The sequence below is a fragment of the Glycine soja genome, chromosome 11 (genome assembly GCF_004193775.1).
Source record: "Glycine soja cultivar W05 chromosome 11, ASM419377v2, whole genome shotgun sequence".
Lineage (NCBI taxonomy): Eukaryota > Viridiplantae > Streptophyta > Magnoliopsida > Fabales > Fabaceae > Glycine > Glycine soja.
In genome coordinates, this window is record NC_041012.1 from 10,248,129 (window position 1) to 10,264,874 (window position 16,746).

Genomic DNA, 16,746 nt, shown 5'->3' on the forward strand with positions numbered 1-16,746 from the left:
TTACTTCGTTCATAACCTTGTCCTCGTTACATGTTTTTATCAATGTTGCAATGTAAGCATGTTTTCAATGTTATTTAGGGGTGTAAGTAGGTGTAGGTCACCCACGAATTCGAATTGATCTAAATCATTTATGTTTCGGTTAGATCCAAACTGAATCAATTGAATTTTGAATTAGTCATGGATTTTAATATTTAAATTTGTTGACCTGTTAATTTATATTAAATTATTATTATTATTATATGTAATATATATTTATATTTTTAAATTTAAAAAATCAAATATTATTGATTGTTAATTACATAAATTTATTGACATAAATTGAGTAAGGATCAATGCATTCATAACTGGGAATTTAGGTACCTGATTTCATCGATTTCTTAAAAATGGTGAGGATTTATTTTCCCAGACCAAATGTGCTTCAAAAAGGGAATGCAATGTATTTTTTGTATTCAATTATATTTTTTAATTTATTATAGAAAGAAAGACTTAAAAGCTTCATATTCAAGATAACAAAACAGATTGATTACTAGTTCAATCAACTTAGTGCATGTTTAGTTTTCAGGTGAAAAAGTACTTTTAGGCAAATGTAATTTTGCCAAAGGATGAAAATCCTTAGTTTTGCTTTCATTTTATTTTTATTCGTTGGATTTGCATTGGAACGCATGCACAACATTTCTAACTTCAATCCAAACATCCACATTTTATAGAACAAAATTCCGGTTTGGAGTTGCAGTGAATGATTGACTTGCAATGACACAATAAATGAGAGCATGCATAATTTTTTCCCAATCTCAATTCTCTTTATGCTGACTAATCACATATTCTGATGCATCTAAAATTTCTTACAAAAATTTCTACCGTGCTCTTCTTTCCTTCTACTATAAAATGTTTCCCTTGGATTTAGGTCACCTAACATTTGAGTATTAGCATTTGACACTACATTTGTGCTTTCCTTCTTCATTTTTGTCATCTAGGCTTTCTATTATTAATAAGGGTAATTGCTGTAACATTCTGTGTCACACTGGAAGCATCATTTGCTGCATTTCAAGTCTGTCTGCAGATTTGGTTAGCAGTGTCCCTTCTTGCTGATGGCCTAGCTGTTGCAGGGTAGGTTAGAATGCTAGATATATTCATATTGTCCAGAAATAGTCCTGCTGTGTTGATTCATTTAGGTTTCATATCAAAGCATTGCATAAAGCATCAATAATCTCTATATGGATTCTGTATGCTTGTATGACAAAAGTTTTGTTTAACTTCATCTATTGATTGATTTTGAGAACCTCCCACTCTTTAGGAATAAAAGAAAGGCAACTTTACATCTCCATTCACTTCTAATTATTCATAACTTCTATGATAATATCATGCTTGTTTCAGGCAATTCTTGCAGGTGCATTTGCTAACAAGGACTATGAAAAAGGCCAAAGCAACTGCATCCTGAGTATGATTAGTAGTAATTTAACAATCAATTATACAGCAGATGAGTTTGATTCTGGGGTTGGCTCTTGCATTCCTTCTTGGAACAGGACTACATTTTGGAGCTAAGCTATTTACCAAAGATGTTAATGTCCTTCACCTCATTAGAATTGAGATCCCGGTAATCTTTTTATTTTCAAATCACCACATCATCTTTTTAACTCTCGAAACAGTGGAACTTGTTGGAGAATAAACCCTTTCACACTCACACACAGATATGAACAGAGAATATATTTCAATAAAACTTGTGTGTATTTTCTTATCAAGCACTTAAACATATGCACCTTTATATAGTGTTTTTATCAAAAAACTGTTACAACAGAAAACAGAAACCAGTATAAAACTAACAATCTAACCAACTACTACTAACAATATCCTTACTTATATTTGGATTAAACTCAACACTCCCCCTTAATCCAAATCATTACTAGATATAGCTCCCAACTCTATTTTGAGTTTTACAAATCTGTCAGGCCTAATTGTCTTAGTTAGTATGTCAGCTAGCTGAGTTTCTGTTGAACAATATGCCATTTCAAACTTTCCATTATTCACTTCTCCCTTAGGAAATGGAATCTGGTTTTAATGTGCTTACTTCTCCCATGTAAGACTGGATTTTTAGCTAAATTGATAGTTGACTTGTTATCAATTAGCAATTTAATAGGTTTCTTTGCTTCAAACTTCAATTCATCTAGTAATGAATCTAGCCAAATAGCTTGGCAAGCAGCATATGAGCCTGCTATATATTCAGCCTCACAAGAAGACAAGGCCACCACAGGTTTCTTCTTAGAGCACAAGGAAATTGGAGCACCTAGAAACTTGAATAAGTATCCTATAGTTCTTCTCCTATTTGTTTTGTCTCCACGCCAATCTGAATCAGAATACCCCATTGTTCTCTGGTCTGTCTTTCTAGGAAACAAAATACCATATTCCAATGTTCCCTTCACATACCTCAAAATTCTTTTGGCAGCCGTCAAATGAGACTTCTTTGGATTATTTATGAACCTACTGATTAAACCAACAACAAAGGAAAGGTCAGGTCTATTGTTACATAGGTACCTCAAGGAGCCAACTAGTTGCTTATACATGGTTGGATCCACCGCTTCTTCTGCTGCTATTTCCAATTTTGTATTAATCTCTGCTGGAGTATTTGCAGGATTGCAATCTGCCATATGAAATCTTTTCAATACATCAGTAGCATACTTCTGCTAGTGAAGTAGAATTCTCTTTGAGGTAGTTACAAATCCTAACCCAAGGAAATAAGCTAGAGTACCAAGGTTTGTCATGTCAAATTCCTGCATCATTTGTGCCTTAAAGAACTCAATATCCTTTAAATCACTACTTGTTACCAGTAGATCACACTTGTCTACATACAAGCAAATCAGAATCACACTTGTCTCCTTCTTCACATAAACACCATATTCAACTGAACATTTCTTGAATCCACTCTGAATCAAGAATGTGTCAATCCTTCTATTCCACGCCCTGGGAGCTTGCTTTAAGCCATACAATGTCTTGTTAAGCCTGTACACTTTGTCTTCCATTCCTTCTTTCACAAAGCCTGGTGGTTGAGTCACAAAAATAGATTCCTCTAATGGACCATTCAGAAAAGCAGATTTTACATCCATGTGAAACAGTGCCCAATTGTGGTTGTTAGTCATTGCTAATACTAGTCTAACAGTCTCGATTCTTGCCACTGGTGCATAAACCTTAGAACATTCTATGCCAGGTTTTTGAAGGAAGCCTCTTGCCACAAGCCCTGCCTTATGCTTTGCAACAGCGCCGTTGGGATTCAGTTTCAACTTGAACACCCACTTCACACCAATTGCTCTCTTCTTAATTGGTAAGCTAGCTCCCAAGTGTTATTCTTTTCAATAGCATTCAACTCTTCTAGCATTTCGTTTTTCCAAACCTATTCTTGTAATGCTTCTTCATGACTAATTGGTTCTGCATCTGCTAGTAATGCAAAGTGAACCAATTCTCCTTCTTTTGTTACCTCAATATCACTTCCCATTTCAAAATCAGAGTATCTAGTTGGCATCTTCTCTTTCTTTGTGGCCTTTGATTTTGTGGTGATTCTGTCTCTGCATTTATTTCTACGTTTACAGTGCTAACCTCATTCTGATCTTCTTCAATTGTTGATATCATTGGTCTGATTTCACACCTTTGTCTGCTCCAGTCCCATGCCTCTGCCTCATTGAAGTATGCATCTCTATTGATCTCAACCTTCTGCTTGTGTGGATTATAGAGTCTATAGGCACCAGTAACATGATAGCCTATCAATATCATTGGTTCACTTTTGTTTTCCAATTTCCTACTTTTAGCATTAGGAATGTGTTTGTAGCATAGGGATCCAAAGATCTTGAGATGACTAACCAGTGGCTTTCTTCCAAACCAAACATCTTCTAGGACTTTCTCTTTCAATCTCTTAGTAGGACATCTGTTCAACAGATAATTTGTTGTGCTCACAACTTCTCCCCAAAATGAATTAGGTAGCTTCTTCTGCTTCAGCATGTTCCTTGCCATGTCAAGGATAGTTCTATTTCTTCGTTCTACCAAGCCATTGTGTTGTGGTGTATAAGGTGTTGTTACCTCATGAATTATTCCATGTTGCTCACAGTAGGTGTTGAATGCCTTGGAAGTGTATTCACCACCTTCATCTGTCCTCAGAACCTTCAAAGCTTGTCCACTTTGCTTCTCTGTCATCACCTTGAATATCTAGAAAGTTGAGAACACCTCATCTTTTGCCTTGATCAAGTATAACCACATCATTCTATTGTGCTCATCTACAAATGATGTGAAGTACTTGTTCCCACCCAGTGATGGTACCTCAAAAGGACCACACACATCAAAATGCATAACACCAAGTACACTGGAAGCTCTCATTAGCAAATGGGAATTAAAGGAATTTCTTGGTTGCTTGCCAATAAGACACACATCACACACCTTCTCTGGTACATTTAATTTTGGCAAACCTATAACCATATTATTATTTACTAACATATTCAAACTTTTGAAATTTAAGTGACCAAACCTGAGATGCCAAAGCCAGCTCAATTGGTTGATCTTTGTAGCCATTAAACATTGTACTTTTGTTGCCTTAATGTTGGCTTGAAAGGTTCTATTTCTTGAGAGTGGAGATCTCAAGACTAGCTTCAGATTAGGATCAAACAATTCCAGCATTCCATCCTTCATTGACACAGAGAATCCCTTTTCCACCAGTTGTCCTACACTTATCAGATTGCATCTCATCCCAGGAACATACAACACATTTTCAATGAGTGTTGTTTTCCCATCCTTTCTCTGAATAAGAATGTTCCTCGTGCCTTCTGCACTTAGAGTTCTGCTATCCGCCAATCTGATCTTGGATCTTTTGTTTTCATCAAAATCACCAAGCCATTCCTTGTGACCTGTCATGTGGTTAGAACAACCAATATCTAGATACCAAGCCTCAGAATGTGAGTTGCTATCACTAGTTGCCACTAACATTACAGGGTGTTCATCTTCTGAATCCTCATCTTGAGCTATATTTGCCTTTTTTCAGAATTCTTGTTTTGTTTTCCTTTTCCATGCCAACATTCAAAGGCATAAGGCCCCTATTTCTCACAGTTATAACACTGAATCTTTCTTTTATCTTGACATTTATTTCCTTTTTGAATATTCAAGTTCCCTCCTCCTCCTCCTTTATTAGAGGATTCAGGTTTATCTCCAATTTTATCCTTTTCTTTGTTTGAGAACCAATTCCCTTTGCCAATGCCTTTTCCTTTCTTCCATTTCTTCTTGTTTCCATCATTCTTGGTAAACTGGGTCTGCATTGCTTGATCCAAATCCCTTGAATTTTCCCTTTCAATCAACCTCTGCTCATGGGCTTCAAGAGAATTTTGTAGTTCTTCTATCTTTAATCATTCAAGATCCTTCGATTCTTCAACTGCTACCACAATGTGATCAAATCGAGGAGACAAAGTTCTCAAGATCTTTTCAACAATCATCTGATCTGATGATGATTCTCCACAAGTCTTCATTGAATTTACCAACAGCTGCATTCTGTTGAAGTAATCAGTCACTGTTTCCTGATCACTCATTGAAAGGAGTTCATATTGCCTCCTTAAAGATTGCAACTTCACCTTCTTGGTCTTTCCTGCATTTCCAAATGCCTTCTGCAGAATTTCCTAAGCCTCCTTGGCTGTACTAGCCTTTGCAATCTTCTCAAATACAACAAGATCAACACACTGATGAAGAAGACATTTTGCCTTGAAGTTCTTCTTCATAATTGCAGCATCATCTTTCTCCTTCTCTGAGATTCCTTCCTTCACAATGCCAAGAATCTCATGGAAGCCAAGAATCGCTTCCACCCTCACAATCCATTGATCATAGTTCTTGCCATCAAGAACTGGTAATGCATGTATGAATCCACCAGTGCTTGTTGCGGAAGCCATTGCAGCACCTTCAATCAGGCCCTTGAACCTTAGAGCTCTATGATACCAATTTGTTGGAGAATAAACCATTTCACACCCACACAAAACAGAGAATATATTTCAATGAAATTTGTGTGTATTTTCTTATCAAGCACTTACAGGTATGCACCTTTATATAGTGCTTTTATCAAAAAATTGTTACAACAGAAAACAAAAACCAGTATAAAACTAACACTCTAACCAACTACTGCTAACAATACCCTTACTTATATTTAGATTAAACTCAATAGAACTTACATTCATAGTGATTATTTTGACCAGTTTGTAGCAGCTACTCAATCCCTCAACTCTTTGGCATTTGTATTTGATGGTATCAACTTTGGGGCATCTGATTTTGCATATTCAGCCATTTCTTTGGTGGGTATTTTTCTTTCATTCTATAATAGACTATATACCTTATATTTTGTTCCCTTGAATGCACTACAATGCAGGGTCAATAACCAAACTTCGTTAAATTGCTTGATATTATATTGTAGCAAGTATGAACCAAAGAACAATAGAAAGTGGAAATTTATTTTCTTCATTAAGACCTTCTTCACTGTAACAGGATGCGGTGGCAATTGTCAGCATTATTTGTCTACTTATTTTATCATCTGCTAGCGGTTTCATAGGAACTTGGATTGCTATGACCATCTATATGGATCTTAGAGCAATTGTTGGCTTTTTGAGGTAATAATTCATCAATCACATGTATTTTTTTTTCCTTATGGTTTTCTTATTCTGACAATTTTGATGAATTAAAGTCGATCAATGAATTGCGTTGATGCAGGATTGGAACTAGATCAGGACCGTGGGAGCTGCTTAATTACTAATTAGGAGCTGACAGTGAGAACTGACTTTGATATTTGTTTGGCCCCATCTCCAGTGGCGTCTACTACTCCATTGTGACAGGTGGATTGGTAGAAATGCTATACTAGTGCTACATAATATATACAGAAAATAAAAGGGGAAAAAAAACTACAATTGTGCTTTGACATGCACAAAAGAAATGGAATATGGGATCGATACTACGTTTGTAACTGTGCATAAAAAATATCATTTAAAAAATTGACAGCATGAAAATGAAAGTTGGTGATCCAACATGAAAAACGAAAGGTTCCATGTTTTCTGTATTAAGCAGCGTTTAAGTTCCTAAGATTGTGAGTAATTAATAAATGTAATTAATATTTCTTGTTTTATTGAAATTATATTTATATTTTTTTATTAATTAGTTTTCTATTATTTACTTTTTTTATATTCCTCTCTCATTAGAGATATAATTAATAGTAAGATACAGGAAGATGTTATTTTAAATTTTTAATAAGGTAATGAAGAATTTGTTTTAATATTAAGCAAAGTTCTTCTAGAAAGTCAATTCTCAAAAGGTTGGTAATATGATAGGCTTAACAATCTAATTGACATCTTAATTAATTAAATTAGAGGTGTTTATGGGTTCAGACTAACCCGCGACCCAACCTAATTCAATTATATTGGGTTTATTTTTAAGTATTCGAATCGAATCCAATCAAATCTCAATTAAGACTCAATCATATAAAGGTTGGATAATGGGTTTTATTTTTTAAAATTCAACCCGACTCAACTTATATCATATAATTAATTTTGTTATTATATATACATTAATTATTAAATATAAAACACATTAATTTTAACTCCCATAGTTTATTAAATTATCAAATTAAATCACCCATGATTTTTCTTTTTTAAGTTGTTATTTTTATCTTTGTTTTGATTTTGATTTATGTTTTCTAATGCTAATATAATATTTTATTTTTATATAGAATAAAAATATTATATTAGTATTGAAATCATTAATTCTTTAGTCAAATATTGTTACAATTTGATTTATTTTGAGTACATTTAGTCATTATTATTCTAAAATAAATTAACTCAAAATAAAACAAATTAAAATGATATACTCCTATATTATAAAAATAAAAATATTCTCTCAATTTGATATTTTCTAATATTCTTTTTTCTCCTTTTTAATGTGCATTTCACACACTTTGTAAATTGTAACTAGTCAAAAATATTATTTCAATTATCTAAAATTACATTTATTTTATCTTTATTTACACACTTAATCTTCTTAACTATCCGTCCCTTTCAATTTACCATAATTTATATCTATTTGTAAATCAAATTTCAATTATTTTAAAGAAATTGTCAATAGTTAAAAATATTTTTACTTCGCAGTTTAAATAATTCATTATAAATTTAAAATATAATTTATATATATAAATACTTAATTATTATATATTTTAATATAATATAATGTATATATTAAAAAATAAAATACTTAATTACTATAGATTCTAGTTATATAAAATAGATATTTATCCTAAATATTAGTTATATATAAAATCGAATATGTAATTTTTTTGTGTTGAATCCAATACGTATATATTGAATAACTTAAATAATACAACTATAAGATAAGAAAATACCACATAGATTACTTGTGAGAAGTACCATAAAAAAAATAAAAAAAATTACTTGTGAGAAGTCAGGGCTAACAGACTCCTGCGAAGATCTTAAATTCTTAATAATAACAACTAAGACCTTCATGGGTTTGGATCACATGGACCTGTAATTTTATTAATTTGCCGATATAAAAAATAAAGAATCTTTTTTTATGCTTAGCAATGATTCTAATTTAGCTTTTTTCTCTGATTCTTTTTTGGTACATGAATTTTAGGGTTAAGAGACGGTAGAGACAGGGAAATTTTCTAGATTCAAGGTACTTAGAAAAGACTTACACTTGCCTCATTCTGAGATTGAGGATTTAAATCTGCAACTTACAGTTACAAGACACGTTTAATTCTACTCATTCAACCTGAGTTACCTTTTTTTTTCCTTCTCTGATCCAACAACATTAAAAGAATGCAACATAAAGGTCCTAGGGCTGAAATTGGTCCACCTTGGTCATTATGGAATGTCATACGTTTATGAATCCTACCCATGCTTTTTCGTGTTTGTCAGTTGGTTCTGACATTCAATAATTTTCCTTTTACAGACTTGTGCCATGTTGTTACATTTGTCATAATCTGACCGAAAATCGTTACTTATTATCATCTCACAATTTTTGTTTCTGAATTTGCATTTTGACTTGACAGACACAGACCTTCCGTTGAACCAGTGAACATCATCAACCTACACAAGTAATAATTGATTTGTCACATTTTATACTGTTTAGTGAATGTTCTTTATTCATTTCTTTCCCATTCCGACTGCTTGAATATTTTCTGTAGAACTTTCCTTCTGATTTAATTTCCTGGTTTATGTTGTCTAAATGGGGCAATAATTTTATGTTTATGTGAGTACCTTGGTTATTATTCTAACATAAATATCAACAATAATTTTTGGTTTTTGGGGGTATGCATATCAGCTGGGTTATCATGTGCATCTCTTTGTCACGGAATGATAATGATAAATATATGTCCAAAACTGTTGGTAGAACAACGTTTTATTTTTGTTTAGTAAGGGAGATCAATATCCATGATGAAGTTAAGCTAGTCTACGGCCAACTCCAGGATATTACCAGTCGTTAATTTTATTCTTCAAATTCTAATCACAACAACTTGTTTAGAGGAGTATATCATTTTTTATATTCATATCATGGTAGTATATGCTTTCCTCTTCGTCCTACTATTCTCTATCTCTATTGCTTTTAAATTTGTTCTGAATAATACTAACTTACAACCAAAGCAGCTAATACAGCATTTTAGTGTTGTGCCTTGACTGTTGTAGAACATCTCCCGCTTACATCCCCTTTCAAATAAAAATTGGTGTCCTTTTTTTTTTCTCCTCTTTATAGCTTCTTTTTTTTTTATAGCTTATCATTACATCTGCTACAAAATACAAATCACGTGTATGAATAGATTAATACCTCATATAATAGTTAATGATAAATTTGGCCAAGTGGTTTAAGTTATATGAAAGATACTGAAATTTACCGTGCTCTTGAATTTATTTAGAAAGTATATGACTTAAGGTGGGAGGGAATGGCTGACAAGAAATAAGACATCTTTTATAAGGATCTGAGCATTTTGAGATTCACAGCATTGGACCAAAAATACAAGAGAGAATGGAAGGGGAGGCCATAGCCATCGCAATTAGGAGTCTAAAGCGCATAAAATTACTACATACAGCTAAAAGTGATATATAAAATTTTTGCTTGATCAATGAGGGGAAGTAGAAGAAAGGAAAAAGACTATACAGTTTCAACTTTCAATTTCTATACTTCCTGGTTTCCAGTGTTGTGCCATCTTTAAGGCTTTCCTGTGCATCATTGTCCATGCCAAGGCTGAAGAGAGCAGCTGCTTGAAGATAGTATGCAGTGGGCCAAGTGGGAGATATTGATTGAGCTTGCATGGCATCTCCAAGTGCTTCTTGTGCCATGTCATTCATCAGGTAGCACAAGCAGCGCCTGGCATACACAGTCGGTGATACCATGGTTCCACCATCGATGAACTACACACAAAACAAGTATTGTCAAATTCTAACAAAAGAAAGCTAGCATGGATAACAATTAACCACTGATCAATCTTCATTTTTACAATGCTTTGTGACTAAAGGTCTAAACCTATGATCTATGGTATGGGTAAGGTTTAACTGGATTTTGTAATGTCTATTCTGGACATTTCCCTCTTTCTGCAACTGGCAAGATATATAATAGCATTTTAAACTGTCCCCAACCTTAATTTCCAAAAACTTTTAGATGATTCCAAAGTGACACACCCTTTATTCTACCAATCCACCATTATTGTTCTAGCAAAAACATTTGATCTAGTTAAGGCAAATGTTGGTGGACATGCCGGCAAATGCTTCATTAAATTGACAGTGGAATTTTATTTATTTATTTTGCAGTGCTGAATGATTGACATTGATGTTAAAAGAATTGAAGTTTGAATGTTGTTTCCAAAATTTATTCAAAGCATTTCTAGCTGACTTACTTGTGTATAGCAGTCAATGGCCGTGGAGAAGTCTCTAGCATGGAAAGCAGAATCGCCTAGCTTTTTAGAATTTAGAGTTTCTTGTATTTGATTTGTCCACATTTGAAAGGACAGCTGTGATACAATGAAAGAACACAAATCGATTAATATCATTTTACATGCAAGGTCCAGCTCTGCTAAGAACTTGCAAAAAATTGGCAACACATTTTTTGCCCTACTACAGAATTGTTTGCCCCTAAAATGTGATGATATTGGAAAAACAGAACCAAAACCAGAAGATGGCATTCCCTAGAATGAAGAAACACAATGGTAAATTGTCATGGATAAGAAAGATTTACAACACAATGTCTTTAGTTGCATATGACCAGTGTCTTTTTAGCAAAAGATTGTGCCTGCAGATGATGTCATGTGACCTTTTTCAACACAATGGAAAAGCATCTGGCAATTCACTAAACATTGCCCTCAAAGCAACTGAGCCAATTGGAAGAGACTTAAAGAACAGTTAAGTAACACTCTGAAAACTGGAACATAGGGTGGTAAAAACTCAATAGCATTGCACAATGTGTGAGTGGGGGGCAAAACAAGGTTTCCAAACTACATCTATCAAGCAGATTATGTAGACAAAAAAATAAGCCTCCTACAGCATTCTCTGAATAAAATCCTAATTGAGGAAGAAATAGAAATGATGAATTACCTCATTTGCAACACCTTCATCATCTTTGTAGCCTACGTTTTCCAAAATTTCATGTATTGCAGTCAGATCTCTTCTTGAACAAGCATCACCAAAAGGCGTCAATGAAACTGTTTCCTTTGATGATAGACTCCTATCTGGTATGCCCATTAAAACATTTGATGGTACCTGATAAATACCACAAACTTTAAACCCTATACATTTCTAAGCTTCCGACTGGCTTCACTAACATATACATATCAACCAAGTAAAGTTCGATCCTTGATTGACTAGTAATAGAAGAACTTGAGACAAAAAGCAAGGAGGCAAAAAGAAGGGCATACCGAAGTTTCTTTCTGAAGGGGGGTTAGAGCAGTCACAAGTGACTTAACATTTGGTCTCTCACGAGGTTCATATTGTAAACAACGTGATGCTAATCTCACTAACTCAGTCCCATCATCATTTGAAAAATGACCTTCCAAACATGAGTCCATCAGCAACAGAAAATTTTTGCCTTGTATAAGGTCAAGTGCCTGCAGGTAAAGGGATTATCTTACCTATTTGATTATGGATTTATATATTTATATGATGATATGGTCATTTTAAGCCAAACCATCAAACGATGCTTTTGCAAATCTAGTAAAATTCAACTGTAAAGTGCCAACATTGTACAGGTCAGATTCACTGAACACAATGTCACCTTAAATTAAAATGAAAGACAATAAATGGGAAGGAGGGAGTGTACATGACTGGGTGGGATATGCTTTCCACTCAACAGATCAAGCAATAGGGTGCCAAAACTGTATACTACACTTTCAGCAGTGATCCTTCCTGCCAATTTTCAAAAACATTAGGGAATTTGATAAACCAGAAAGGGGTGAAATTAACAAAAAAAGTCCTTTAGCCTCAAGTAAACAATAATAACAAAAAGGCTATATTACCTGTCCTCAAGTACTCTGGAGGAGTGAAGGCTAAATTTGTACTATAGCTTCTGCCATCCCTACTATTTTTCATGAGTCCAAAACAAGAGAGTCTAGGGTTGGCTTCCTGTCCACCATTGGTACCAACATAAGTTGACAAAACATATTGAAAGAGGCACAAAACACGATAAAAGCTGAAATACCTGATCAAACAAAATTCTATAAGCATTAAGATCATGGTACAATGCCCTTCCTTTACTGCTGCAGTATTCCAATGCTTGAGCTAAATACAAGGCCACCCTCAGCCTCATTGCCCATTTCATAGGCTGGGATTCCCCTACCAGGGATTCAAACCACATAATCAGGAGGGGATTAAACAGAAACAATATTTCACAAACTACATCAACAAACATTGGGGGTCAAATTGAGAGAGCAAATCACATAAATATAACTTTTAATGTAGCTTCTAAAGCAAATCATTCAAAAATACAATAAGGGGTTTAACAAAATGACATCAAAATTAGATCTTCTCTCCTGTTGATTGCTGAAGAAAAGTAAAACAGATAAACAAACAAATGGAGGGAAAAAAAAGCTCACAATGAAAAAGGTGTTTGGAGAGAGTTTCATTGGGCATGAACTCTGCCACAAGCAACCTTTCTTCTCCCTCACAGCAACACCCAACCAAGTTAGCCAATCTTTCACTCCTTAGCTGCCCCACAGCACGTGCTTCATCCTAAAAAGACCAACCAAACCAAACACCAAAATCAAACATAAAATTTCACACACATGCAAGGAAAAGTAAAAAAAAAAAAAAAAAAGAGGCACAGAAACAGAATCAGCACGAACTAGGAATTGTCGAGAATCAGGCCAAGCAGACTTGTTGAAGCGCTTCACAGCAACCAACCTATCATCTTCAAGCATCCCTCTGTAGACAACGTTTGGAGCCTTCTCTCCATGCTCTGAGACAATGTTGTCTGGTGAAAATCCTGAGGTTGCAACTCTTAACTGATCCAAACTGTACTCACTGAACCCTCCACAAGGATCCTTCTCATTCCTTTTCCCATCATCATCTGTACCCAGAAATCAAAAACAAAAATTTAGTTAAAATCCAAATAAAAAATAACACCTTTTTTTGTTGTTGTGAAGTGGGAAAAGGAAAGTCACCATTATCAGACAAGTTGTGAAGGTTTGATTTGAGGTGGGAAGGCCACCAGCAGAGAGAGAATTTAGAGCAACGAGCACCCATTGGTGAGAATGCAATCACACGAGAGAAAAAAGAGTGTCTTGTGTTGTGTGTGAGAGTGAATGAGACCCTTTTATTTCTTTCTTTGTGTTTTCTCTTTTATGAAGGAAGGGGTTAGAGAGAGAGAAGATTAAATTTAAGAAAGAGGAATTGAAGAGAAGTATGGCATGGAAGGGATAAAAGAAAGGAGAAAGCCAAATACGGCTGTGTTTGGGAAGAGAGAAAGTGGGTGCGAAAAAATATGGCTTTTTTGGGATCGAAAGGTTTTCTCTTTTCTTTGCTTTGTTCTGCTCTCTGCTGCAGTGAATGATATCAGTCACCTCTTCTCTTCATCATTCCTACTTTCTTCTCACACCTTTGCACCTTTGCACTTCCTTTGCTTTCTCCTTTTTAATTATTGTCACATTTTAAGGCTCATTTGCTGGGAAAGGTAATCAACACAACAAAGTCTTTTTAGGACACTTTTTCAAATCAAACTCTTTGTTGACATGAGTTAAAATTTCTTAAAGATAATAGATTTTTGTGAATTTTATTTTTTATTTAATATCAATTTAAACTAATAATAAAATAATATTAAAAATATGTTTTTTTCTGAATTATTAACATTTCTTTTATATGTTTTAGATGCAGATACAATTATCAGTAAGCACTTACATCGTTTGACACAGTTCTTTTTTTATAATGAAGATAATAAGGATCAAATTTAACTCCTTATTTATCACAACTTTCGCCACTAAATTCACTCTAATAAATTCTTACCACGAAGTTGTTCTAATTTTTTATTGGCAGTTTTAAATATGAATCTTACGTATGTAATTGTCTTTATATATATTCAGAAGAAGGAAAGTTTTGATACTTATCATAGTTTTTCCATTTTAATCATTATTGTTTTCTCATAAAGATACCAATAATCCATATTAAAAAAATAGAATGCAATTAATTTTAATATAATTAAATTTGAATTGTTGAATGTTATTAAAACAAGTGTTTTGAATAATTTTAATAATAAATTTATATAAAAATAAGTTACAGTAAAAAAAATATTACTATAAATAAAGTAAAATGAAAACTTGATCAATGTTAATTAATGATATTAATATACCTAGTACATATCTTTCACATAGAATCATTTTTTATAATAATATTTTATATAATTTTTTCATGTTAAATATAAAATTATTATATTTTTAAAATATTTAATGTATTTCGTTTTTATATTTTCTATATAAAACATTGTTAAAATATATCAAAATTAAGAAGAGAATATAACATTGCATTTATAACTACCAATAATGAGAGACAGAAATGATGAAATTATACTTGTGTAATTATTATACTATTTTATAACTTTATATAAAATATGATTTTTATCAATTTAATCAAATTATATCTATATATCATCAAAATTATTAGTGAATTTATAGATGAGTATAATCTCATCTCTCTAATCTCTAGGTGTAATACTCTTTTTCAAAAGTTGTAAAAAAAAGACTATAAAGAAAATCTTTTTAAAAGTTTGTTTATCCTTTTTTGTAAGATTCATTTAAATTTTTCTTCTATTAATTGTTTTTAAAATTAAAATACTATTAATAAGCTTATAATTTCTATAATCAATAAAAAATAAATAAATGCTATTAATTAGTAACTAAACTTTACCTTAATTAAGAAAGTCAGTTAATGTAATTTGATTTTACTATTAAAATTAAATTTCCATTTTAAAAGACTCTTTCATTAAAATTTAATATAAAAAATAAAAAAGAGTCATTGAAATTCAAATCATAATTAATTAATTAATTAAAGGATATTTTGGAATGATGCCAATAAATAGAGTCAAAGTAATTCAATTTTATTTATATTTGAGTCAATTTGATTTTTTTATTATATTTAGGTTTGACAAATAATGATGTAAATTTATTTCACCTGTGTACCTGATTAGGGTAAGTTAGTTAACAACTCACACTAAGTTCATGATGAAAAATGTGAGTTCGGTTTTCACATAATAAATTTTTGGAAAGAATAATAAATTTAATGATAGTTTTTTGTCGATCAAAATGACTAAAAATCATGAGAATATCTCAAAATCTCACCAAAAAATTAAATATAATTGTTTTAAAAATATATATTTTATCTCTTATGAGAATATGATTATCCCACGTTAATTAACTTACGTGAAAAAATATAAGATGATAAGTTCCAAAAGAAAAAACAAGGGTTATTTTGAAAATTAATATACATTGTTTATAATGTAATGTTAATAGTTAAATTATGTATTTTTTTTTATTGTGAATTAGTTGAATGAGCCTTATATATATAAGGGGAAAAAAGGGTATACTCGAGGGAAAAAAATTCAAAATTTTAAAAATATCTTAAGAGAGTACCCTTGTATTATTTAACAAATGCAGGGCTTTCTGGGTTCTAAGTGCTAACTCACCAAGTGTGCAATACATCACACGCGAAGAGAATAATTGGCAAAGATTGAGATTGCCTATCTTTTTTATTTTTTTTTTAACATTTCTTTGCTAGATTTCCAATTAAAAATGATAATTTTTTGTTGATTTAATTATAGACATATGTGGGGAAATACTAAATAGAAACAAGAAATAAGTCCCTTTGCCATATTGTGCCCGCTTCATAATTTTGTTTTTCATCTATTATTATCTGTTTGATTATATATTTAAACATTTATAGTTGGCCGAATTTTATAAAACTTTTTTGCGATTAACTGTGATTGTTATCTGCATTCCATAGTCACGATATTACACTACTTCTACGATTATTTGAAAATCAATAGTAATATAGTGTCAATTATTATTATCCATGAAACAAAATTTGTACCCTGGGGCTGGTGGTCACGCGTCAGCTTCAAAGTAAAACATAAGTAGCAAAACCCATTACATGTTATCATGCTCAACTTGTAGGCACAGTTAGTTGCATTTATGAATGGCTTAATAATTCTGGAGTCCCTTTCAACATAGCTCTGTCTTATACAGTATCACAAGGATTAAGAAATTTCATT

General features: G+C 32.5%; 2 protein-coding genes across 2 annotated transcripts; one reads left to right on the forward strand and one right to left on the reverse strand.

The window, feature by feature from the left end:
- The first annotated feature begins 327 nt into the window (after positions 1 to 327).
- LOC114375820 (protein DETOXIFICATION 42-like) lies at positions 328 to 7,113 on the forward strand. The gene is made up of 4 exons (XM_028333683.1): positions 328 to 1,594; positions 6,207 to 6,302; positions 6,493 to 6,614; positions 6,715 to 7,113. Exons 1-4 carry the CDS (start codon positions 1,478 to 1,480, stop codon positions 6,755 to 6,757), a joined length of 378 nt encoding a protein of 125 aa, XP_028189484.1. The 5' UTR covers positions 328 to 1,477; the 3' UTR covers positions 6,758 to 7,113.
- Positions 7,114 to 9,951: 2,838 nt separating this feature from the next.
- Positions 9,952 to 14,127, reverse strand: LOC114373050 (serine/threonine-protein kinase BSK5-like). Its single transcript, XM_028330600.1, has 10 exons — positions 13,652 to 14,127; positions 13,334 to 13,557; positions 13,085 to 13,220; positions 12,691 to 12,824; positions 12,509 to 12,614; positions 12,313 to 12,398; positions 11,912 to 12,100; positions 11,592 to 11,756; positions 10,898 to 11,011; positions 9,952 to 10,415 (listed from the first exon to the last, which is right to left on the reverse strand). Exons 1-10 carry the CDS (start codon positions 13,731 to 13,733, stop codon positions 10,173 to 10,175), a joined length of 1,479 nt encoding a protein of 492 aa, XP_028186401.1. The 5' UTR covers positions 13,734 to 14,127; the 3' UTR covers positions 9,952 to 10,172.
- Positions 14,128 to 16,746: the final 2,619 nt, after the last annotated feature.

What these genes read in the sequence shown, in the direction of transcription:
- LOC114375820 (XM_028333683.1), top strand. Translation starts at nt 1,478, where the DNA reads ATGAGTTTGATTCTGGGGTTGGCTCTTGCATTCCTTCTTGGAACAGGA. An exon ending in CATATTCAGCCATTTCTTTG is followed by an intron (nt 6,303 to 6,492) that starts GTGGGTATTTTT and finishes TCACTGTAACAG; the next exon opens with GATGCGGTGGCAATTGTCAG. An exon ending in GCAATTGTTGGCTTTTTGAG is followed by an intron (nt 6,615 to 6,714) that starts GTAATAATTCAT and finishes GCGTTGATGCAG; the next exon opens with GATTGGAACTAGATCAGGAC.
- LOC114373050 (XM_028330600.1), bottom strand. Translation starts at nt 13,733, where the DNA reads ATGGGTGCTCGTTGCTCTAAATTCTCTCTCTGCTGGTGGCCTTCCCAC. An exon ending in ATAGAATTTTGTTTGATCAG is followed by an intron (nt 12,615 to 12,690) that starts GTATTTCAGCTT and finishes AATGGTGGACAG; the next exon opens with GAAGCCAACCCTAGACTCTC. An exon ending in CCATTGACTGCTATACACAA is followed by an intron (nt 10,416 to 10,897) that starts GTAAGTCAGCTA and finishes TTTTGTGTGTAG; the next exon opens with TTCATCGATGGTGGAACCAT.